This window comes from Octopus bimaculoides, chromosome 1 (assembly GCF_046866305.1).
Source record: "Octopus bimaculoides isolate indiv1 chromosome 1, ASM4686630v1, whole genome shotgun sequence".
NCBI lineage: Eukaryota > Metazoa > Mollusca > Cephalopoda > Octopoda > Octopodidae > Octopus > Octopus bimaculoides.
In genome coordinates, this window is record NC_142928.1 from 79,811,337 (window position 1) to 79,838,884 (window position 27,548).

At 36.8% G+C, this 27,548-nt stretch overlaps 1 protein-coding gene and 1 non-coding gene across 8 annotated transcripts in view; both read right to left on the reverse strand.

Annotated features, from left to right (window-relative positions):
• Window positions 1-27,548, reverse strand: part of LOC106874915 (transmembrane protein 164) — a 74,533-nt gene that overhangs the window by 31,736 nt on the left and 15,249 nt on the right. For 6 of the 7 annotated variants that reach the window (XM_052967633.2, XM_089352621.1, XM_089352631.1 and 3 more), the window contains 2 exons: window positions 17,852-17,964; window positions 12,439-12,791 (listed from right to left, as the gene is read on the reverse strand). In XM_052967633.2, coding sequence (XP_052823593.1) covers window positions 12,439-12,759 — 321 coding nt within the window. In that variant the 5' untranslated portion in view covers window positions 12,760-12,791; window positions 17,852-17,964. The remainder of the gene's footprint in view (window positions 1-12,438; window positions 12,792-17,851; window positions 17,965-27,548) is intronic. The other variant, XM_052967635.2, reaches the window with a different exon arrangement.
• LOC128250087 (U6 spliceosomal RNA) lies at window positions 2,189-2,295 on the reverse strand. The gene has a single exon (XR_008266211.1). It is a non-coding gene; the product is annotated as a U6 spliceosomal RNA (small nuclear RNA).

Sequence of the window (27,548 nt, forward strand, 5' to 3'; positions counted from 1 at the left end):
TCGCTTGGCAACTGAAGTTGGTGTGTTTACATCCCTGAAACCTAGCGGTTTGGCAAAAGAGACTGACAGAATAAGTTTCAGGCTTAAAAGAAAAACAAGTACTGGGCTTGATTCATTCAACTAAAAATTCTTCAAGTCAGTACCCCAGCATGACCACAGTCTAATGACTAAAACAAGTAAAGGTGAAGGATAAAGGATAATTTAAATGAGATTCAGTTGCTATTTCTAGTAAGTCAAGCAACCTCTTAGAGGTTCACTCTTTGCTTCATGGTGCTTGAATTAGAATAAACAATCTCTTAGTCTACATACTTCTTAAACTAAAAGTAGAATTATTGTCACTGAATCCCAATTAGCCTTGATCAAGCTTGACTTTATGATAAAAGGCAATCCATCCTGGATTTTATATCATGAAATCTTATTAAGTCTAATCCTTCTTTACTTTTGCCTTTTCTGTATATTTAAGACTATATTATTCAATGTGTCCTTCCTGTTTGAAGATGGCTCAATGTTACTCAAGAGATTTTAGCTGCTATTACTAGCAAAATGAGTGACCATATAGATGCTCCCCTTGTCAGTGCTTTATGAAGGTATTTGGTTATCATTTTATTTCACCAAAATAGACATTTGGACATTTTGTACTAATTAAAATAGCAATTTCAGATTTTGACAATGTTAGAGGAAGGATGTTAGTCAATGGCATTGACCACAGTGCTCAACTGGAACGCATTCTATTGACCCCAAAAGAATGGAAGGCAAAGGTGACATGGCAGAATTTGAACTCAGAATGTGAAGATCCAGAAGAAATGGCAACAAACATTTTGTCTGACATAGTAACAATTCTGCCAGCTCACTGGTGTATTAATTGAAGTTATTCAGATAATTAATTAATATTTTTATCCAATCATATAATTAATTATTTCTAGTTAACTTTTAAATGCTTTCTGTGTTAAATATATTAACACTAACTCTTTTACTTGTTTCAGTCATTTGACTACGGCCATGCTGGAGCACCGCCTTAAGTCGAGAAAATCAACCCCAGGACTTATTCTTTGTAAGCTTAGTGCTTAATCTATCGGTCTCTTTTTCCGAACCACTAAGTTACGGGGACGTAAACACACCAGCATCGGTTGTCAAGCGATGCTGGGGGGGCAAACACAGACACACAAACACATATATATATATATATATATATATATATATATACATATATACGACAGGCTTCTTTCAGTTTCCATCTACCAAATCCACTCACAAGGCTTTGGTCGGCCCGAGGCTATATTAGAAGACACTTGCCCAAGGTGCCATGCAGTGGGACTGAACCCGGAACCATGTGGCTGGTAAGCAAGCTACTTACCACACAGCCACTCAAATGGGGTCATAACTCCAAAATATTGAATACAAGGTAAGTCTACATTAATTCATATATTTGTTTTCTTGTGATTTACTTTGCATTTACTTTGCATTATTTTGGCCTTACCCACGATCCTTTATACACTATTAAATTTATCTAGTCTGGTGCTTTACTAAAATTTCATAGGGATTGGATTTGTCAGTCATTTTTATCTGAGTTTACAATACTAGATCGTTGTTGGTCTACTATATTTCTGTTATATACCTTACCATGCATATATACATTTTGTGAGTAGGTTTTCTAACTGATGGGAATGGGGATATGCAACCCAAGGGTTCCATGAAAGACTATTTGGGGTTCCAAGAATTACATGCAAATGCATTTTCCAGTCACTTTTGTGTGAGTTTAACTTAGCTTTTACCTTTTACTTGTTTCAGTCATTTGACTATGGCCATACTAGGGCACCATCTAGAAGAATTTTAGTTGAATAAATCAACCCCAGTATCACTTTTTAAAGCTGAGTACTTATTTTATCGATCTCTTTGGCCAAACCACTAAGTTACAGGGATATAAACACATCAACACCAGCTGCCAAGCGGTAGTGGAGGTACAAACACCTATATATACATACATATATATATATATATATATATATATATATATATATTTGACAGGCTTCTTTCAGTTTCCATCTACCATATCCACTCACAAGGCTTCAGTAGCCCCCAAGGCTATAGTAGAAGATACTTGCCCAAGGTGCCGCACAATGGGACTGAACCCAGAACCATGTGGTTGAAAAGCAAGCTTCTTACCACACAGCCATGCCTGCACCTATAGAAAAATATGGAACACTTCATGAATTTGCATGTCGTCCATGCACAGGGGCCATGCTAATCTTCTCTGTATCATTCCAATTTTAGCATATGTACTGCCGAAGCAAGTACATATACTATATTTGTAATTTTAATAAGAAACACATGGCATGTTCCCTAAAGAAGAGAAACTCTGGTGTACACATATAGTAAGGTGATCCTACAGGGAAAAATGATCTCTTAATGGAGAATTATAGGGGAAGTCGGAATAAAAGTAGTTTCCTTAAGATGAAATTTCCTAAACCTGTCAAAGATAATTTTATATTTTAATCTCTTAGGAAATTAAATCTATGAAAAAGAAAAGAAAAGATTGATAAATATGTATCAGTTTTATGTAGGGGTTCCTTGTAGTATAAAATGTATTTCACAGGTTTCCCAAGAGTAAAAATCTTGAGAAAAGCTAAATCAAATGCATACACTGTATGTATGTATATACTTTCTGACCAGAAGTTATAGAAATAACACGAAATACTGATTTTTTTTTATTTATATATATAAATAGGCCTTTGTTTAAAAATTAAAAAAAAAGAGATATGAAAATGTGTGCCATTTATGTCTTTCTCAATGGCACTAGTATCATGTAAAATAACTACAGCTGGTAAGTTAAACTAGGTTGTAGACAACTTGCTAACAGCTTACTTTGACTCAATGGTTACATTAGTTATTTAGCCTCTCAAATTTATTGAGGGAGACATAATGGATGTTAGAGTGTTTAAGCTTTTCTAAAGAGCATTAGAATCACTACAAGTGGTATGAAATTGTTTTAACTAGGAACTGAAACCAAGTCATATATTCAGGTCATGCACATGGATCATTATAACTATTATTCTAAAGATACAATGGAATAAGTTTTCACTTCAATTTATTTATTTATTTTAAAATATTTTTTAGTCGTTATTGCCTGACATAAAAATATATAAAAGGACAAAGTCAGATAGAGAGACAGATATACAGAGAGAGAGAGAGAGAGAGAGAGAAAGAGAGAAATATTGATACATTACTAGATAAATAGACAGATGATGATGATACTTAACTATCCTGGATTTTAAAATTGAACAAATCAATGATAACAAACAAAATTATTTCAGGTAATAAAGGCTGCTAACACATCAGTTAAACATGAACATAACGATTATTTCAACTTTATCACTAACATATCAATGCCAACATTTGCTGTCTCTTTCACTCTTTTCTTTTCTGTCTACTTTTTATTTTTATGTTAGTACTGTCTGCAAGCCTATCTACACAATTTGCAAGTTGTCAGTCATAAGTCTTTTGAATGTATTATATATTTTACTGCAACCTTGTCTCTGGTCAGCTTATAACTTATTACTAGCCACCAACTTCATGGTGTTCAGTTGCCCAATTCTCATTTAACAGTTCTTATCATACCATTACATTTTGTTACAATTATTTTTAGTAACCAGATATGAACGCCTAATTTCACTCATCGTTACAGCTAATTCTCTTTTGTTGTATTTTATAAATTTATTGCAATTTTCTATTTTCAATAGCCAAATATTTTATTTTAACTTTAATAAATATAATTCACCGCTAAGACTTCTTTCTATTCTTTTTTAACAAGTAGCTGAAATCTTTTTGATACTAATAGAAATATTTGTGTTAGCATTTGAAATTCTTTTGCTCTCTTCTTTCAGAAAACAGGTTCCAACAACTTTCTTTTCTTATTCCACCAATGCTGCTGGCATAAAATCCTATAACTTGGAGAGAATCATTAGCATGGCACACCTCTTGAAGATTTTCTACTTACATAGTTTATTGAAAGAAAAACATACTGTTACATACAGCCTATCTTTCTATCCAAGATGCTCCCACAGATGGTACCAAAGTATTTGGTGACCTTAGGCTAGCCCTACAATGTGTGTCTCCTTTTCTCAGCCCTACAGTGAGCACTTTTTTCTCCCAAATGTACAATGTAGGCCCTGTTCTTTCATTCCTACAATGTACATCCTCTTTTCAAAGATCTACACGAAGTAGTCCCTTCTGCCACTCCTACTCTGTGTGCCCCTCTCCTTATTTCAATTCTACAATGTACAGTTCTTTCTCCCTACTAAAATGTATACCCTCTTCACCAATTTATTTTCTCCAGTCATCACTCTTTTTACTCCAGTTGAAAAATGTCAAAAAGTTATAATTTATGTCACCAAATAAATCTGTCAGCTGCCAATATTTGTAGAGATATGTCCTATCTTCCACATGATGCTCTCATCTCCTACCTACCCCAATCCCTCTCTGTGTATGTTGTTTAGAATTTGAATGGTGCCACTAGGTTTTACCATTAGGCAATTGCCTAATCTGCCTAGTGCAAGCACCAGCCCTGGCTGTAACTCCAGTTAACTTTCCAGAAACCAATCCAACCAGCAAGCTGCTCAACCAATATTAGATTGCATTCCACTTCTGTAACAAAGACCAAACTTATCCAGAATGGTTACTTACCTACCTAATCTATGTGACCATCACCAAAAGTCACAGGTGATAATACCGATTTCAAGTTTTCCACAATACCAGCAGGTTTGAAGGAGGGGGTAAGTTGGTTAAATTGACCTCCTTGTTCAAATGGTATTCATTTTATCAACCCCCCACCCACTCACCCACCCAAAGGACAAAAGGCAAAGCCAGCCCTGGGAGCATTTGAACTCAGAACATGAAAATGGAGCAAATGTTGCTAAGCATTTTGCCCAGTGTGCTAACAATTCTGTCAGCTCACAGCCTTAACACAAATGATAAGATTGGTATTTGTTTAACTGAACACAAAAAGAGAAATGTGAAGTGTTAAACTAATAACTATAATGCATTTGCATTCTTTTTCTTCTCCCTTTGTACAGTTTCAATCATAAATTTTGGCAATCATACAACAAATCCAGGTCACCATCGAAACATTTTATTTTTTAAATAAAATATGCAAGCAGGCTTAATATCAGTCATTCTCTTAATAAGTATGTTAATGCTAATAGATTAATCTATCATTGTGTGTATATATATATATATATATATATATATATATATATATATATGTATATTTGCACACACATATACACATAGTTTGATATATATGTATAGAAGTTCAATGCACCTATTTTCATGAATACATATTCAACAAGCCATAAATGGAAGATGACCTAACAATGTTATGCAATATACACCAAATTTCTCTTTCAGACACATCAGGAACATTAATATGACAGGAAAAGATACATCGTGGACATGGTTCTAACTGCTAATCATAGCAAGTCAGAGATTATCAACTTCTTGAATGTAACCAGTTTCTTTCTGCTCAAGGCTAGAAAAGAACTGAAGGCCTCTAATGGAAACATACCATTCACGGCTTCTCAACAATCAAATATGATCAGAATGTTGAATTCATCCTGCAGGCCCATACTATATACCCAGGCTGACCAAAGCCTTGTAAGTGGATTTCATCATCATCATCGTCGTCATCGTTTAACATCCACCTTCCATGCTGGCATGGGTGGGATGGTTTGACAGGATCTGGCCAGGCAGAAGCCTGCACCAGACTTGTGTGTCTGTTTTGGCAGGATTTTTACAGCTGGATCCCCTTCCTAACACCAACCACACATCTTAGTGCTTTTTATGTGGCACAAGCACAGGCAAGGTTAATTTTGGACAGGTTTTTTTTACAGTTGGATGTCCTTCCAAATGTCAACCACTAATAGATGGAAATTGAAAGAAGCCCATTGTGTGTGCATGCGTGTGTGGGTGTGTGGTAAGAAGTTTGATTCCCAGTTACATGGTTCTCCATTCAGTCCTACTGCATGGCACCTTGAGCATGTGTCTTCTACTATAGCCTCAGGCTGACCAGAGAATTGTTAGAGTTTTTCCATACAGTTTCCGTGAACCAATTCTACTCATGAGGAATTGGTTGGACTGAGGCTACATAGTAGAAGATACTTTCCAAGAAGCCATATGGTGAAACAGAATCCAAAAAGAGATATTTATGAAGCAACCTCCATATCGACATTGTCAAACATGGGCAGGTAGTTGTTTTTGGGTTTTAGCTGACAGCAATGGAAAACTCTTATAAGAAAACCTTAATACATATATCTTTTACTTGTTTCAGTCATGAGACTGTGGTCATGCTGGAGTACCATCTTGAAGAATCTTTTAGTTGAATGAATCAACCACTGCACTTTTTTCTTAAGCCTGGTACTTATTCTGTCGGTTTTTTTTTGGTTTTTTTTGCTGAACAGGGATGTACAAACAACAATACCAGTTGTTAAGCGGTGGTAGGGGACAAACACAAACACACACACATATATGATGAGCTTCTTCCAGTTTCCATCTACCAAATCCACATACAAGGCTATAGTAGAAGACACTTGCATGAGGTGCCACAGACATGCAGTAAAACTCCTTGAAGAAGAAACACTCAAAAATCAAACTTCTCCTGACCCATGAGTACCCTTTTATTGGATATGACAAGGAAAAGCCTATGATCTGTAACTACTTACCTTTGGCTGGATATTTGACTAAGAACACTTAAAGAATAACATATATGTTGTTCAAGTTTATGTCACAATAATCCATTGATTTACAAATGTCTCATCAACTAATTCAGCAAACAGAGCTTGAGTGAACAATGAATAATTCATTATATATATATATATATATATATATATATATATATATATATATGTAAAAAGATCAAAATATGTAACTCCCAATAAATTTGTTGAGTGCCCTTCTTTTGTTTGTCCACTCACTTGCGTATGTGTGTGTATGTATGTATATATATATGCAGATATGTCTATACACATATAGTAAATACTCACATACATAAAAACGTATACGCATGTACACATGCATGCATACATACATGCATACATACATTCATACATACATAAACACAAATATATCATGAAATAACTGTTACTTCCTCAGATGCAGCACAAAGTTTTGTCAGTGAACAGGTCACAGTTTCAAAGCAATGAAAATATTTTGACAAATTAAATTTAAATGTTGAAGTGAAACTAACAGTTTTTGTATGTTCTTAAATGGCTTACAAACATCTTCCACAATGCAATTGTATATATATATATATATATATATATATATATATATATATATATATATATATATATATATATATACAGTTAAGAGTACATGTGTCTATGTATGTGTACATGTATATACAGCGTGCAGTGAATAAATTGTCATTTAAATTATGCAAAAATGAAAATAACACTGACAACTCATTTTAACAGATATATTGACCAGAATTACATAAAAATATCTTGAAATACCAAAGAGTAAATTTATTCAATAAAATTGCCATTGGCTTCAATCATGGCCTCCAGACAACTTTGCAATCTCCTACAGCTCTTCTGGATGGTCTATTTATTTAAGTTGGTGAATCCTGCCATAATCCTTGCCTTCAGTTCATCTTTGGTGTTACAAGGAGTTTTATTGGTCTCTCACTCAACTGCAGCCCATGCATAATAATCAAGGGGATTCCAGTCTGGGGAGTTAGGTAGCCAGATGTTATGGGGTGATGTGGTTACAGAAATTGTCTGATAGCCATGACTGGGTTCTCCTGCTTGTGTGGTATGGTGCAGAATCCTGTTGCCAGACATAGGGTCTTCTAGCAGCCACTCTCTTTACCCAGGGCAGCACTACCTTCTCCAGGCACTTGATGTAGGCCTCCATGTTGAGTCTGAGGCCATGTGGGAAGATGAATGGAGGCATAACATTGCCATCACTAGTGATCACTCCAAACAGCATGATTTTGACTGGATGTTTGATTTTTATCACTCTTGATACATGTTTTGGGAACACAGCAAGCCAACAGTTGTTCTGTGTGTTCACCAGCTGATCCTGGCAGAAATTTTTCTCGTCTGAGAAAAACCAAAGCATGTTCGGTTGGAAGGGATGCTTGAGTTTGTTCAAAAAGCTTTGTGGCACAGTCTTTCCTCTTGTCATTGATGGCTTGAGATAAAAATTGCCCTTTTCTCATCTTGTATGAGGAATACCGAATGTCTTCATGTATTACCTGCCTGATAAGAAACTTAGATGACACTCCCATGTTCCTAATGATGGACCTGATTGACTTGGAGGGATTGTTGTCAATCATGGCCTGAATCTCACCAACAAACTCAGGAGTTCTTTTCTTATCAGAATGATCAGAGTGTTTTTCCGAGCTGCCATACTTTTGTAATCACCATTTGACTCATCTAACTCTCTCCACTGCCCTCAGATTGACACCCAAACACTCTGAAATGTTCGTATTGGAGGTTCCGGTATGAATGCCAAGCAGTACAGCATGTCATTTCCAAATTTCTGGCAGAGTGAATTGCAACTGACTCTACGATACTGTGTAGTCGACAAAATCAAAAGCAAACAATGCACAAGCGCAAAATTAAAAATATAAAATGGGGTCAATTTACCCATTGCACCCTGTCCATATACATGCATAAGCAATATTAAATGCTCTCTCTCTCTCTCTCTCTTGCTCTCTATTCAGAGGCCAACAACTGGGGACCTCAATGCCAATGAGTGAAGATTCATGATTTTTTTTTTATTATTCTTGGGAAAGACACACCAAGGGTTTCCCCCCACTGCTTTCAGCAAGTTTATCTGCAGTTTGCACTTCTCTCACAAGCTTGCTTTGAGTCACAAGCCTTAATATAATCTTTACATTATATTAAGTTTTTTGCCTCAGTTATGTGCAGTTTACTCTGTTCTCTCAAGTTTATCTTTGAGGCACAGGACCTTTAGATTTGTCAGCTAGTTTACATGACTTCTACTATCTGACTCCTCACTAGAGCCCTTGACAGGTTCTACCAACCAAGGCAAGATTAGAATAATGGAAACTAAGGAGTAACTCTTAAAAACTCCAGAGTTGGAACTTCACCATCAGAAACAGGTTAATGTCTTACAAAACAACTAAATGCTATATATTTTATAAATATTATGACTACCAATATTTTAACATGTTTCGCTGGTGTGGACTAGACAAGTCCATGAGATAGTAGACTATCATTCATAGATCTTTCATCATCTCATGTTTGGAGCCCTTACTACTCCTAGTTACACCTTCTCTAGTCTTTCTCTTCCATAAGCACTCACTACCACTGGCCAATCTCTTTTTAACCTATCACTCACTGTCCATTTTCATCACATGTCCATACCAACATAATGGTTACTTCTACATATGCTGACTAAACAAAAATTCCAGAACAGAAAAATAATAAGAACCACTAAACTAACCAGTTCTTGGTTACACCAACATGGGAGCCTCTATGCAGTCACTAGATCACCATCAAATCACAGTCGTTAATAAATATTAATAGATCAGACAATGACAAAAAAAAAACACGATGTACACAACTAAAACACCTTTGATTGAGGTCTGCTCTGTCAGTGTTTAGTTGGGTTTAAGCAAAAAATACAGCTCCTACAGACTAAACAAACATGTAAACCATTGAGTCATCGGGTGTTCGATATCTCTCCAAGTCAGAAAAATGTCCTATCAGCAAACATCACAGCTATTTTTTGCTCTAAAATTGTTTTTTATGATTGTATTTCGTTTAATATTGTTTGTATATATCATTCTCCATCACATCATACCTTTTCTATGCCCTTTCATCTTACCATCATCTTTTCTACTCATAGTGCCATACCACTCATATCAAAAATTCTCTTTCCACTACCTCCATCGTCCCCTTATTTCTCTTTCATACATACACCCAACCTAACCAAATACAACGTTAGGTAGCACAGTACCTTCTATTTGCACTCCCATCCTACCATCTTTATTACTCTCTCTCTAATTCCATTAACACTACATCTTCCCTTTCCCAACTATTACACTGCCTGTTAGTCTCTCTCTTAATGCTCATTTTCTACGATAAAATTATGTAACTCCAATAAGAACCAACTATCCAGTCCATGCAACAATGGAAAGCAGACCACCACCCTATCATTGGGCTAAATTAGTCAACTCACACTATCACTCTTACCATTCTGTTCTTCCTTTCTTTCACCCTATCCTTGACATTACTCTCTCCTTCCTTTCTTTTCTCCACTATTTTCCCCTTAACATCATTCTATGTTACTCACTCCACTGCCATCCTTTCATAATAAATCTGTTTCTTCCATCATACTTCAACATTTTTTTTTTTGCCTTGTGAGCAACAAGGTGACTCCTTTAATGTTGCTGCCATGAAAAATGCACCCAGTACACTTTGTAAGTGGTTGGTAAATTGAATTGAACAAGGACAATGCAAGACTTGAGAAGGCTCTTTAGTTTTGCCAATGGCTCTTTAGTTTTGCTGGTGGCACATTAAAAAGAGAAAAAATGTACCCAGTAGGCGCAGGAGTGGCTGTGTGGTAAGTAGCTTGCTTACCAACTACATGGCTCTGGGTTCAGTCCCACTGCGTGGCACTTTGGGCAAGTGTCTTCTACTATAGCCTCAGGCCAACTAAAGCCTTGTGAGTGGATTTGGTAGATGGAAACTGAAAGAAGCCCGTCGTATATATGTATATGTATTTGTGTCTGTGTTTGTCCCTCCAACATCACTTGACAGCTGATGCTGGTGTGTTTACGTCCCCATAAGTTAGCGGTTCGGCAAAAGAGACCAATAGAATAAGTACTAGGTTTACAAAGAATAAGTCCTGGGGTCGATTTGCTCGACTAAAGGTGGTGCTCCAGCATGGCCACAGTCAAATGACTGAAACAAATAAAAGAGTAAAAGAGTACATTCTATAAAGTGGTTGATTTAAAGAAAGGCATCCACTGATAGAAATCAACCCAAAATTGAAACATTGGTCTTCCAAACCATCAGATCTTGTTTAATCATCTAACCAAGTGCTACTCAAAGTAGTGGTCTGTGAGCCGTCAGCTGCCAGTATGCAGTGAGTTTCCAGAAAAGAAAGAAACAATAGCATAATTTCAGTAATTTTGCCCTATGCACTGCAGTAAACAACTTATCAGCTTATGTAATACTGTATTATTTGTTTACAAAATAAATATAAGATAAAAAAAATTGTCAACTTTTATTATATTCATTATATATATTGTTTCCGGTATAAATTAATATTACTAAGAAATATTGCTGGTCCCCAGCACATAGGAAAAAAAAACTGCCAGTACGCCATGTCAGATAGTTTGGGAAGCACTGATCAAACCCATGCCAGCATGAAAAATGAATATATGGCAAGGAGGAGGAGGAGGAGCATAACCATGGCAATGACAACAACAATGACATGTTGGTTGTTATTGCATAAAAAAATTTATTAGCTTCGTATAACAGTAGTAGGAAACAACACGATAAAGCTGAAGAAATTTACCAATTCTGTGAGGTAAAGTCAGAGTGAGTTTCATTAGATGAGGATAAGAACAGAAAAGCAAATATTCTCTCAGTCTTAGTTTTGAAGATATATAAGTGAAAACAGAAGATAAGCAAAAGCAAGTGTAATGCATGCATCTACATGGAATACAAATAAACAAAAGAAATAATATAGTCTACTACATCATTCCTTTTGTTTATCAGTATTCCATGTAAATACACTAATTTGCCTATTTTTATTATCTGCTTCTTTTACTTCCATACTCACTCAATGCAGATCATTCTTATGATCAACTTCCTACACTCAGGAGCCACCTGCTGTGAATGAAGAAGTTGGAATTTTAAGTTTTCATTATTTGAGAACTATTTGGTGACTATTTATATCATGCTGCTTTAGTGTTCTCCAACACACACACACACACACATACATACTTTCTCTGTGTGTGAATATACCAATCTGTACTTTTCAGCTCATCCTACTATTAACATAACAAAAGTGTTTCCTCCTTTTTTTTATGATTTGGATCTATGTGCAGCAGATTTTTATTCTAATAATAGTCAGATGCCTGGTGAAATGGTTGGTATTTTTCTATGACATTACACATAAATTATGAATAAAATGCCATGCTATAGAAACATATGTAGCATGGACTGAACTGCTAATTTCCATTCCTCTTATTGTGTGTGCACACACATCAACACAGTGATCAAAATGGTAATGTTAGCTATGATTATGATGACATTAACAATAATGATAACTGTGTAAAATGACAATACTAATTGTCAAAGACGATGATGATAAACATGCTCAGTATGGTTTTAATGCTAGCATTTATAACAACAATAATAACAATAGTAACAAATATCAGAACAAAGAAACATGGCTTACCTGCACGATAGTAATAATATGACAGGGGTTTAGTACCCAGATCATTTGCTGGGTAGCCAACTTAAATCCCAGTTCAATACCAAATACTAAACAATGTGTGATGAGCAAAAGTCTTTTTATTATTGAAGTTCGTTCAATCCAGTTCGGCAATTGTTTTGGTATGACGATATTCCTATATCCACGAGTTATAAACTTTATTGAAATCACCATTGCAAAAATACTTTCCACAACACGCTGAAATCCACTGAGGAATTTCAAACAGTCACGCCCCCCATTTCCAGGAATATTGTAGTCCACGCCAGCGTAGGTCCAGTCTAACATCTTGAAACTATTCAATGAAACTTCTTAAATACCTAAGGAGACAAAAGAAAAAAAGATAATAAAATAAAATATATCCTGATTTATAATATTATTATTATTATTGCATCATGGAAGAACAAGTTAGCCATTCAGTTGCTGCATGGAAGACAGAACCAGCTATCAACCAAGTCCATCACGATCACCCTGCCACCCTTCTTTAACAGGGTAGGGCAGGCAATTTTCCTCTGTCAAATGGCTATGGATAAAGAGGTTGTGTGGTGGATGAAGAGTCAAAGGACTGAGGACTGACACTTTCCACTTTAGTCAAACCTTTGTCAACATTTTCAAGTTCCACTTAGAAAGGAAGATGAAACTGGAAAGACAAATGCCTGCCTTCAGTGAATTTGTCAAAAGATGGGTGACTAGTGAAAATGGCAAGAATAGCTGAAACTATTCTAAGCATGCAGATGGAAGTTATAGAACAACTATTTGTGAGAGGGAACCTGCACATAATGGTTAGAATGTTCTTGGATCAGTCAGAAACCTGAGTGGCCCTAGTTGGATGTCTTCCTGCATAGCAAGACAAGAGGACTGTAATATCTATGCATTTGTATATTATGTATACTCTTTACCACATATTTTTCTCATTCAATTCTTTTGCAAATCTACAAAACTTAACATACCCTGTCCTTGAAATGACTCCTTTATTCAACATTATCATGGCAAACAGAAAAAACTGTTGTTGTTGTTGTTGTTGTTGTTATGGTTATTATTATTAAGGTGGTGAGGTGGCAGAATTGTTAGCACACTGAATAAAATACTCAGTGTCATTTCATCCATCTTTATTGTTTGGAGTTCAAATTCTGCCAAGGTTAGCTTTGCCTTTCATCCTTTCAGGATTGATAAATTAAGTACCAGTGAAACATTGGGGTTGATGTAATTGACTAGTCTCCTCCCCCAAAACTTCAGGTCGTGTGCATTTAGTACAGGGGTCCTCAACCCTTTTTTTATCTACAGACACTTTTGATTACCATTTTATTCTGGTGGACCCCCATAACTATTTAATATTTAAAAACTAGTTTTATAAAAACTTTCAAAATTTCTTTTTTGTTTTTCAAACATTAACTTGTGTAGGCTGAATTATGTAAAATCTTTGAGAAAGAAACCTATCTATTTCTTGCAATACATACCAATACATACATCTTAAGCAAATTTTTTCAAGGGCCTTTAAAATACTATTGTGGATCCCCAATTTACTTTTTTTGTTGTGTGGACCCCCTAAAATCTTATATGGAGCCTGGTTGAGAACCACTGCTTTGGTAGAAAGGATTATAATAATAATTATTATTATTATTATTGAAGGCAGCAAGCTGGTATACAACAGTAGTAAGAAAAGATTGACACTTACTGTTTAGCCCCAGGTCAGATCTGGTTAAATACACAAATGATCACAGACATTCTGTTCATCACCATCCCAACTTATGATAGTAGTATAACCAAAGGGGAGGGGACTAGTTGATTACATCGACCCCAGTGTTTCACTGGTACTTAATTTATCGACGTCAAAAGGACAAAAGGCAAAGTCGACATTGGTGGAATTTGAACTCAGAACATGAAGTTAGATGAGAGAACGTGCACTTACTTTCTTTTTAAGATGATAGGGTAAGATCTGAGCAAATTTCAGCTACTATATTTAGCAGGTTGAATGCAACCATGCAAAAGCCTCCTTCATTTACTAGGATGACTGTCATCAAATGGTAGAGCAAAAAATTTTTAAAAAATAAAATCAAATCAAAACCTCTGAACGTCACATTATAATCTAACATCATTTGCAGAAGATGAGTCAAGGTGTCAGTGAAGACATGTTAGTGAGCTTACTGACTCCTGCTTATGCTATCAAGCTCTCTACTAGACAAACCCTGCAGGTAGGTAGATTAATGAAGAGGAGGCCTAGGATGAACTAGTGACAATAGTCATGAAATACATCAATATGCGAATATTCCAACTGCATTACTTAAATAGTGGTAGAACATAGAGAGAGAGAGAGAGAGAGAGAGAGAGAGAGAGAGAGAGAGAAAGAGAGAGAGAGAGAGAGAGAAGGAGGGAGGGAGAGAGAGAGGGGGAGAGAGAGAGAGGGGGAGAGAGAGAGAGGGGGAGAGAGAGAGAGGGGGAGAGAGAGAGAGGGGGAGAGAGAGAGAGGGGGAGAGAGATTTTTTTTGTATGAGTGGCAAACTAATTGTCATAGTTTACAGTACTAAAATTGATTTGTTTCATCATAATAATAATAATAATAATCCTTTCTACTATATGCACAAGGCTTGAAATTTGGTGAGAAGGAGTAAGTTGATTACATCAACCTCAGTGTTCAACTGGTACTTATTTTATTGACCCTGAAAGGATGAAAGGCAAAGTCAACCTCAGCAGAATTTGAACTCAGAACGTGAAGATGAACAAAATGCCACTAAGCATTTTGCCCAGCCTGCTAATGATTTTGCCAGCTTGCCACCTTACAATAACAACAACAACAATAATAATAATCCTTTCTACTGAAGGCACAAGGCCTGAAATTTGTGGGGAGGGGACTAGTTGATTACATCGACCCCAGTGTTTCACTGGTACTTAATTTATCGACCTCAAAAGGACAAAAGGCAAAGTCGACCTTGGTGGAATTTGAACTCAGAACATGAAGTTAGATGAAATGCTGCTAAGCATTTTGCCCAGCGTGCTAACAATGCTGCCAGCTCACTACCTTAAATAATAATAATAATAATAATAATAATAATTGAAGGAAGATATAAAGTTTTTTAAAAGAAAGATAGACTATTATTTGTACAACCCATGTTAGCATGAAAAGCAGACATTAAATGATGATGCTGATGAATTTTTGTTTCTGTTACAGACACAAGGTCACTGATTTTAGTGGGAGCAGGTAAGTTCATTATATCAAACCCAGTACTTCACTGATACTTCATTTAATCAACTCCAAAAGAATGAAAAGCAAAGTCAACCTTGCAGAGTCCATCCTTCTCCAACTCTGAATGCAGCTAATTTCTTATCTCTGCCATGAAGAAAGGAAGAGAAACTGACAGAAATAAAGGGGGAGTAAGAGAAAAATCAAAACCTCGGCAGGTACCTTATAAACCTTGAAATGGTGAAAGGCAAAGCTGATTTCAGTGGGATTTGAATTCAGAGCAATAAAGGGTCAGAATAATTATCACAGAGCAAATTGCCTGATCAATCAAAAATGATAAAGATATGAAAGGTTCTTCCTCTTGTAAACCTTTGAATGTAGAAAGTGGATATATCTGCTCAAAATTTTACCCAACATCCCTGAAAAAACTTCTCCAGTGACACTGTTTACAAAAGACAATATTTCAGATTTTAAAAAAATTGTTTTCACATATTTCATCAGATATCTTTTTACAGAGCAAGAATCAAATAATTTTAGTGATGGGCATTAAAACCATACCTATAGGAGATACTGAAATTGTATTGCTAAAGCAGAAAATATCAGTTCTATTTTTTTGATGCCTAATCAAAAAACAGAATTGGAATCATCATTATCATTTAATGACCGTTTTCCATGCTGGCATGGTTGGACAGCTTGACACGAGCTGGCAAGGCCAGGGATGGCACTAGGTTCCATAGTCTGTTTTGGCTTGGTTTCTACAGCTGGATACCCTTTCTAATGCCAACCACTCCACTGAGTGTACTTAGTGCTTTTTACATGGCACCATCACCAGCGCTTCTTACAAGGCACCAGCACCAGTGCTTTTTACGTGGCACCAGTGCTTCTTATGTAGCACCAGTGCTTTTTACATGGCACCAGCACCCACACCAATGCTTTTTGTGGCACTCTGGACTTAGGATGATCATGAAATTTAATTACACAAAGGGCTAAACTCATGTTATTAAGGCTTAGGTATAACAATCTAGCTGATGCTATCCCATTACTAGATTTTACTGCAATACTACATTCATTTTCTTTTAATACAGATTGTTTGATATTATCCATTCAGCACATCACTAAACCAATCCTTTTCCAAATCCCTACTTAATCTTTCTTACTGCTTTACACAGCTTCCATAAGATTCAGTGCATAAAAGGCAACTCTCATCGAATCCATGCTCTCTTATTAAGTAAAACTAACAAGGTACCAAATTTTAATTGAGATAAGGCAAGTAGAGTTAAAATAACTTGCTCAAGGACACATCTCAACATTTGTAATGCAACCCCTCAGCCTTTGAACTTACCATTAACTTATCTAGTTTTTCACAAAAAGTGAATTTCAAGAAAATAAAAACAAAAATTATTGTTTTACTTGCTTAAAACATTATTTTATCAGCAAAACAGTTTTATTCTTGGCAGTGAGAAGAAAGACTTCCACATTGAATAAAATAAAACTTATCTAACACTTTTATTTTAATTATTTTGGTAGAAAAAATGTGAAAGTACATTAGGAAGTACAATACTTTAGAGGATGTGTGTGTGTGTGTGTGTAAGGTGCAGGACTTCTGTTATCTCAATCATAGATTGTAACTTTTGTAGTGTGACCTTTGGTAAAGCACATAACCCAGCATGCTTCCTACTTGAATGACTCACAGTTGAATGGTAAACATCCATCAGTAAAAATAACAGCTCCAACAATATGTAAATATCCATATTTACACACATATACACACACACAAATGAGAAACAAATTTACAACCAGTGTTGTTATGTTAGAATCTTTTATCGTTTGCAGAAGCGCTGCTTTGAAAAGTTTAGTTGATAAAAAAAAAAAAAAATGACTCCAGTACTTTTTATTTTAAGCCTGGTACTTTATTAGTTTCTTTTGTCAAATTTTTAAGTTACAGGGACATAAACAAAACAACACTGGTTGTTAAGTGATGGTGAAGGAGAAACACATACACAAAGACACACACACACACACACACACACACACACATATATAATGGACATTTAAAAAATGATATAATCATAGAAATAATATCTGTTTCAGTTATTACTGTCAGTATGAAGTTATCAGTCGTATACATAAATCACTAGAGACTTAACTCATTTAACATCATCAATAGCTTGGGAAACATAGTATAACATCCAGACAACTTACCAGAAAAATTATGCAATTCATAGGCTCAGAGTAAGTAGTACACTGGAATTTAAAGCAAGGAACTGTCCTGCTTGAAAACTGGGTTGTTATACCATTTGACAGGAAGTTTGAATCTAAGTGAAAGAGAGGAAACAAAAAACAAACACTGTAACAAAGAAATGTAATGCAAAATTACAAACTGATATCTAATATAAGAACAAGACTATACATTTAGAGGGGAAGGGTACCATCAATTATATAGAGTCCAGTACTTAACTGGTACTTTTTTTTATTAACATCTGGAAAGATGAAACATAAACTTGACTTTGGTGAAATTTGAAATCAGAACTTAAAGGGCCTAATTAAATATTGCAGCCATTTTGTCAAGCATTCCTACCATTTCAGCCCATTCACTGTCTTTGTAGAGCTATTAAAAAAATGTTGTTGTTTTTTTTAATAATAATAATAATAATGACATCAAAACAAAACCAAGGGAAAAGTATTTAAGCATTTGTTTAACCTACTGGAAATAGTAGCTTAATCTATCTCAAATCAAAAGTTACCACCTTAAGTAAAGAAGAACAAATTGAACAATATAACTATGATATATATATATATATAAATATATATATATAAACAGATGGTCATGGTTGGCATGTCTTTAATCTTAGGCCTACTCAGTCTTTGCTGACCCAAAGCTGAACAACATCAGTAATGAAAGCTTTATATTCATATAGTATACCAAGGATAGATGAGCTGAGTAAAGCCCAGATATACTCAGGAATTTCATCACCACAACTTGCTTCTAAAACACAAAATACTTCTGAAAGAGATTATGTCTCAAGTTTAAGCCAAACATTACACATTATTAGGAAATTAACAAATCAGAAAAGTTAATTACATTGGAAAAACTATAGTTTCTCTCTCAGTATGTAATGAATTCAAGAAGTAACTAATAGCTATAAATTGTAATAAATATATCAACCAACAGCTGATGCCTTTAAAAAGATAATTGTTTGTCAAGTAAATTATTTTTTATCTCACTCTACCAGATACACAAAGCTTTGACACACACAAGTGCAACACTCTACAGTTCCGGGAATTTGCAAATGTTTGGATTTCTACTATGTAATAGAGATTCTTTTCATCTCTGAGATGATTATTCCGTGTTACTCCTTTTTCTTTTCTCTTCTTTTCTCTAATAAGTATAGTTAGGTTACTTTCTCGAGTCATGTCAACTCAAAAGGGCCAGTTTCCCATTTTCATGGCATATACATTTTCCACCTAGACAGGACACCAGTCCATTGCAGGAATACTCATTTTTGTCAGCTGAGTGGACTGAAGCAATGTGAAATGAAGTGTTTTGCTCAAGAAAACAATGTATCATCCAGTCCAGTAATCAAAACCGCAATATTACAATCACCAATCCAACATTCTAACCACTACGCCACATGCCTTCACTTCTTTTCTCTAATGGCTTACTAAAAAAAAATTGCAAATATTTCTGAAACATGTACCCATCTACATAAGAACAAATAATTTGTAACATTGTAGGTCTAGCTCAATCAAGTCTCATCTGGAGGCAAATAATTTTTTTATGACCTAGAACTAGACAACAATTTATCTTTTTATGTAAAAAAAAAAAAAAAGACATTAAAATCATTGACTATTTTAGCAAACGCTGATGCATTTCAATTTATTTAGTACTCAGGCTGCAAAAGTCTAATGTATTATCTAAAGTTAAATTTTGGACACAAATTTTGGGGCAGGAGATAAGTCAGTCACACTGACCCCAATGCTCAACTAGTACTTATTTTTCAAACCCAAAAGGATGAAAGGCAAAGTTGACCTTGGTGGAATTTGAACTCAGAACGTAATGACAGATGAAATGCCACTAAGAATTTTGTCCAGTGTGCTAATGATTCTGCCAGCTCACTGCCTTAATGTTAAGTTAAATATAGATATAAGATCAAGAACAAGTACAAGAGTAAATTATAGTAACCCCAGTTCTCAACTCCTACTTTATTTTGTTAACTCCAAACTCCAGGAAGATGATAGTTAAAGTTGACCTTGGCGGGATTTGACCTCAGAATGTAAGATGTAACTGAATGCTTTAAAGCATTATGTCTACAGCTCTAATGATCCTGAAAAGCTACTGTCACATATCTACATATCCAAATAATTTATGTTTGCCAATGAAAAGGTTTCTACACAGTTGCTGCCCCTGCCAGAACTAACAGCCAAGTCTTCTTTGAATCACCTCTCGCAGTCTTTATAAAAAAAATTACATTTGATAATGTATATAGTTCTAGATACATTGCAACTGAATAAAAGATGAAGTGGTTGTGATTGGTTTGCCTTCTAACCCATTTGTTTACTCTGCTCAATCAATAATAACCTGGGGCTAACAACAAAAACTCATGTCTGTACAGTCATTGGGTCTGCTGGAAATAGCAGCTCACTCTAGAATATTAAATATGAATAGGGCATATTGAATAATATAGTCCTTGAAATAGTCCTAAAAACAAACAAAAATAAAAGCAGTAGGTCATGGCTGGAAGACCCATGATCAAAGGCAAATCTACTTTACATATATGTTATTTTAAGCATCTTTAAATATATTGGTTTCAAATTTTGGCACAAGGCCAGCAAGTTCAAGGGAGGAAGTAAGCCAATTACATCAACCCCAGTGCTCAACAGGTACTTATTTTATCGACTCTGATGGGATGAAACACAAAGTTAACCTCAGCAGAGACTGAGTTCAGAATGTAAAGATGGACAAAATGCCACTAAGTATTTTGCCCAGCATGCTAACTATTCTTCCAGTTTGTCACCTTAGAGTCTATGAATATATTAAACATAAGTATAACACACATAAGTATATTTATATATTACATATGTGGCAATATCATATTAAGTTATAATCAAGTTCATGTATATATATATATATTGGAGACACAAAGGTATTAGTTGTCCAGATCATATAACTGTAAATAAATATTACTGAGAGAAAGAATTTGTTGCCAAAAGCTGTAACATTAGTGTGAAATTGATAAACATTTCATTAGATTTTCAATGCTAACTTCAACTCCATTTTTTAGTGTAACTTGGAGAATGAAGAGCTCCGACATGCTATCTTGTCACAAACATGAAAAAATGTTCAGTTGTGACTCCACAACCTTGAGGAGTTTTGCCAAACAGCAAATACGTGTCTCTATGTCTATAGGATTTAAATATTGATCTAAAACCTCAAATTACATTTACATATTAAGCAGCTATAGGCATAGGAATGGCTGTGTGGTAAGTAGCTTGCTTACCAACCACATGGTTCCGGGTTCAGTCCCACTGCATGGCACCTTGGGCAAGTGTCTTCCACTATAGCCTCGGGCCGACCAAAGCCTTGCGAGTGGATTTGGTAGACGGAAACTGAAAGAAGCCCGTCGTATATATGTATATATATATTTTTGTATGTGTGTTTGTGCTTGTCCCCCCCACCATCACTTGACAACCAATGCTGGTGTGATTGCATCCCCGTAACCTAACGGTTTGGCAAAAAGAGACCGATAGAATAAGTACTAGGCTTACAAAGAATAAGTCCTGGGGTCGATTTGCTCAACTAAAGGCGGTGCTCCAGCATGGCTGCAGTCAAATGACTGAAACAAGTAAAAGAGTATTAAACAGTCATTCCTATATTGAATTCTGTTCCCTTTTTTCAATAGGCTCAATACAACCTTGCCTTTGCCCCTTAATTTACTGCCTCCTGTGAATCCCTATCTCTAAACCCTACTTCTTCACACACATCCGCAGTCCAAATTAAGTACTGACCATTAGCCAACATCAAAACCATTATCTTTCTTGACTTCTCATTTGAACCAATCTGTACTCCTCCTGCCTAGAACTGAATGTTACTTTGTTGAAGGCTTCACTTCACACACTTCAGTCAATAAGATTATTTCATATGCATGCACAGACAAACATATATATACGTTTTACACACATGCCACATTGTGTGTGTGTACAGAAAGAAAGCAAGAAGGCTGTACAGAACTGAAGATAATGAAAATAGTCAGAGATGTTTGATGGATCATATATTCACCACCATTACATCCCCCACTCCAGCCAAGGTTAGTTAGCACTAGTGGTGGTGGGGTTATACAGCCACAAAACCCACAGCTCCAATTACACATTTTCTTGTACACAGAAATGTTGCCACCACTTTCAGGTTGTTGGAACTGCTTTGTATTACTACAGTAGCAAACGTGTGAGAGAGAGAGAGAGAGAGAGAGAGAGAGGGAGAGAGAGAGAGAGAGAGAGAGAGAAACTGTAAGCATGTTTGTTTGTGTACATATATTTGGAGCAGTGCCAAATGAGAGAGAAACAGAAAATAAATTTTTTTCCTACACAAGTGTAATCACACAGTTTCATCTGTAGGACATTCCATTCATGAGCTGTCAGTCTGAAATCACAAATTAAATATCTTCTCCCCTCTCTCGAGCAATGGTGAGCAGCAGCACAATCAGCAGGGTGACACTCCCAAGAACTACGCTAAGTAAAGGCGATGCTTCCAAGGAATATCTGTTACTGAAACATCTCAGCAAAGGATTTAACCTTTCTGATGCCAACCCACCCAAGGCCACACCTTGTGCTATAGTATATATTCCTTGTTTTAAAATGCGCCAAATTTAAATTTTACATCAAAATTTCATGTTTGTTTTACTTCTAAACTTCAGCTTAATAGTGACAAAGTTACTTTACTTAGTTCATCATCATCATCTTCATTTAACGTCCGTTTCCCATGCTGGCATGGGTTGGACGGTTTGACTGGGGACTGGCAAGCCAGGAGGCTGTATAAGGCTCCAATCTAATCTGGCAATGTTTCTACAGCTGGATGCTCTTCCTAATGCCAACCACTCCGAAAGTGTAATGGCTGCTTATTACGTGCCACTGGCACGGGAGCTAGTCAGGCAGCACTGGCATTGGCCACGTTTGGATGGTGCTTTTTTGTGCTACCGGCACAGGAGCCAGTCGAGGTGGTGGGGCTGGTATCAACCACGTTCAGATGGTGTTTTTTACATGCCACCGGCATGGGGAGCCAGTCAGGCAGCACTGGCAATGATCCACACATGAATGGTGCTTAGTGCATCCCACCAGCATGGGAGCCAGTCAGGTGGCACTGGCATCGGCCACAACTACAATTTCCATTCGATTGTGATTTGATTTTGATTTTACTTGATTCAATAGTTTTCCTTAAGCACAGCATGTCACCCAACAATTCAAAGGTACTTTTTAAATGGGCTGGTTATGCGACACCAGTGTCTTCTCAGTCACAGCATATCTCCAGAGGTCTCAACCTTTCGTCATTGCTTCTGTGAGGCCCAGTGTTCAAAGGTCATGCTTCACCACCTCATCCTATTTCATCCTGGATCTCCCTCTACCATGGGCTCCTTCCACTGTTAGGGAGTGACACTTCTTCACACAGCTCTCCTCATCCATACGCAGTACATGACCATACCAGTGCAGTTTCTCTCTTGCACACCACATCTGATGCTTCTTATGTCCAACTTTTCTTTCATGGTGCTTACACTCTGTCATGTGTGCACACTGACATTACACATTGAACAGATCATACCAGCTTCATTTCTTTCAAGTCTACGCATGTCTTCAGCAGTCACAGCCCATGTTTCATTGCTGTGTAGCATGGCAGTTCGCACAGATGCATTATACAATCTAACTTTCACTCTGAGCGAGAGGTCCTTTGTCACCAGTAGAGGTAGAAGCTTTCTGAACTTTGCCCAGGCTATTCTTATTCTAGTGGCAATGCTCTCTGAACATCCACCCCTACTACAGACTTGATCCCCGAGATAACAGAAGCTATCAACTACTTCTAGTTTCTCTCCTTGGCATGTGATGGAATCAGTTTTCTGAGCATCTGTAGTGTTTATTGCCCCTGTGCATCTGCCACACACAAAAACTATCTTCCCAGATAACCTTCCTTTGATGTTGTTGCACCTCTTATGTGACCATAGCTTACACTGGGTACATCTTATGGAGTTTCTACCTATACTTTTTCTATAGATTGAGCAGGGTCATCTACCTGAAGGGGTTTGTGATGTATTCGCCTTCCTACTTACTAAGACTGGTTTTTGCAACATTGACTCTAAGGCCCTTTGATTCTAAACCTTGCTTCCACACCTGAAATTTCTTCTCTAGTTCTGGTAGTGATTCCGCTATGAGGGCAAGGTCATCAGCATAGAGGAGCTCCCAGGGGCAACCTGTCCTGAATTCCTCTGTTATTGGCTGGAGGACTATGGTGAATAAAAGGGGGCTGAGGGCTGATCCTTGATGAACCCCTACTTCTACCCAGAATTCTTCACTATATTCACTGTACAGCCCTTATTAACCACTTGTCAATCCACAGTTTCTGCATCGCCCACCAGATAAGGGATCGGAGGACCTTGTTAAAGGCTTTCACCAAGTCAACAAAAGCCAAGTATAGGGGTTTATCTTTGGCTAGGTATTTCTCCTGCAGTTGCCATACCAGGAATATAGCATTAGTGGTGCTTCTACCTGGCACAAAACCGAACTGCATCTCATCTAAGCAAACTCTCTCCCTAATTAGTTGGGCTATGACCCTCTCCATGACCATCACCTGATCTAGTAGTTTGATACCCCAGTAATTATTTCTATCTACAGCATCACCTTTACCTTTGTAGCAGTTGACTATGGTGCTGCTACACCAGTCATTGGGTATGGATCCTTGAACTACTTGGTTTACAATATGGGTGACTAGGCCACAACCCACACCACCAGATATTTTAAGCATCTCAGTAGTGATTCCTGATGGGTCAGGGGCTTTTCCTGACTTCATATCCTTAATTGCTTTATCTGCCAGGGTGCTATCTATTTGGGTAGCTGGTGTCTCTTGCAGCAAGTGTTCAGAGGGGGCTTACTACCCACACTGACCCATACCTTCATTTCACCATGGAATTTTTCATTATGTTTTGCCTTTTTTCAGCCACAGCCAACCATAGCATGGATTACATAACAGAGATGTTTAAAATCAAGCGATGCCTGGGCCTAAAGCATTTTAAAGGTATCTGCCTTGCAAGGGGCCAATTCCACTCACTAAGCAACATATGTATTTACCCCAAAAAGAAGTCTACATCTTTGAATGCAAACAAAGTTAAAGGTGTTACATCAGAGATTTTCTCCTCTTAGAGAGATGTCAAAAAAAAAAAAAAAAGTCACTAGGAGTTTCTCACTCTCAGCTGTTGGATGGCTGTTGTATCTGCAACAGGTGTTATTTTTTGTTCTGCAGGGTGTCCAATGAAAACCACTCTTCTTACAAAGCAAGCTTGGTAGGGTTGCCAGTTTGGTTGCTGACAGCCCAACCATGTGACAAGCTGTACTGGATTACATGCTACCAGTAGCATTAAGCATGAGTGTGTATCATCATCATCATCGTTTAACATCCGCTTTCCATACTGACATGGGTTGGATGGTTTGACTGAGAACTGGCAAACCAGGAGGCTGCACCAGGCTCCAACTGATCTGACAAGGATGTCATAGGGAGATATTACCTTGCTTGGAAATAGATAAGGGATAGCAACAGGAAGGGCATCTGGCCATAAAAAAAAAAACCTGCCTCAACAAATTCAATCTGACCCATGCAAGTATGAAAATGTGGATGTTAAATCATGATGGTATACCTCCCTCCACCAAACACACAAACATTATTATTAACTCCCAATGAACAAGTAAATATTCACATGTATGTGATTTGTATGTTCTCTGCATTTATGTTTGAGACAAACAGTTAGGTGTAAAACAATGTTTGTGCAGATATCCTGACACACAAATGTCAAGAAGGCAGAGAAATTAACTGTTTATTGAATTCCATTAAGTCCTAGTCACAGGTAAGAAAAGATCAGTTGAAGTTATGTACATATTTATAAGCTAATAAAAAAAAAAAAAACTCATTGTGAAATGTAAAGGTTTTGTATTGATAATATATACGTCTCATGCTGTCCTATCGCAGAATGGCATTTAAGCTGCTTAATTCTGAATATAATGATGCTTATGTTTTCGTAATCACAACTCTGTGTGTCTGTATGGCTTCTTCATTTTCTGGAACATTTGTTTTAAATGTTGCATGTGTGTTTGAACATAACTTAATGTGCGATTTTATATAACAGACATGGAATATGCTGTGTGTGTGTGTGTGTGTGTGTGTGTGTGTGTGTGTGTGTGTGTGTGTGTGTGTGTGTGTGTGTGTGTGTGTGTGTGTGTGTGTGTGTGTGTGTGTGTGTGAGTGAGTGCGTGCGTGCAGTGGAGGTGAATGAAAGTTTAGAACACTGATCTCAATAAATGTACTTTACATCCCGCAATATGTGACATAGTATAATTTTTGTTCCATTTCAATTTGCCCATGTATATGAATTCCTAAAGGTCAGGTCAATGATACTACTTGATGCCAGTGAGAGTGGGGAAGGAGAAGTAGAACACACTTGAACTCATCAAAAACTATGATATTCAAAAGTGATGAACAAAGACAGAATACACAGAGGCGTAGGAGTGGATGTGTGGTAAGTAGCTTGCTTACCAACCACATGGTTCTGGGTTCAGTCCCACTGCGTGGCACCTTGGACAAGTGTCTTCAACTATAGCCTTGGGTAACCAAAGCCTTGTGAGTGGATTTAGTAGACAGAAACTGAAAAAAACCCGTCGTATATATGTATATATATATATGTGTGTGTGTGTGTGTGTGTGTGTGTGTTTGTCCCCCTAACATCGCTTGACAACCGATGCTGTTGTGTTTAGGTCCCCATAACTTAGCGGTTCAGCAAAAGACACAGATAGAATAAATACTAGGCTTACAAAGAATAAGTCCTGGGGTCGATTTGCTCGACTAAAGGCAGTACTCCAGCATGGCCACAGTCAAATGACTGAAACAAGTACAAGAGTAACGAGTATGCAAAATCTCTCACTGTTATATTCCTTCGCACACCCTGCAAAGTGACAGGTTATTGCAACTAAGCATTATAAAACTTCATCTTTTATCAATGAAATATCAATAAAATATAATATAACAGGATGAATAAAATATAATACAAATCTAGTACTGGACTCAATACAATCAAATAACAGCCACACATTACATATATTCGCAAGTATCCAGGTATTGTACTTATGTTAGAAACAATTAAATTGTGGCTATGCAGTTAAGGAACTTGATTACCAGCCATGATGAGTTATTCTAATCTCTATTGAAATCTATGTAAAAAAAGTATACATTTCCAATTTTTACAAAATGATACCAGCAAAGATCCCAGCTAAGACTCTACTCCCTCGAGAGAAGGCGGGAGAGGTATGCAGTAATATACATCTGGAAGATCCTGGAAGGAATTGTGCAAAATTTTGGCATTGAAAGCTACACCAATGCCAGAACGGGACAACACTGCAGAGTGTCAAAGATCCCAGCAACACCACCACGCTTCAGGACCAGTTACTGCAACAGTCTGGGTTTCAGGGGACAACAGCTTTTTTAATAATCTCCCAAAGAGCCTGAGGAACCTGCACAAAGTAGATGCAGGTGCTCTTAAATCAAAGCTGGACCTCTCCCTGTTGAGAGTCCCAGAGGAACCTACTTCACGGCAAGAGGTGCAAATCAGGTTAACTATATCAAACTCCATTCTTCACCAAGTGCCACATATGGGAG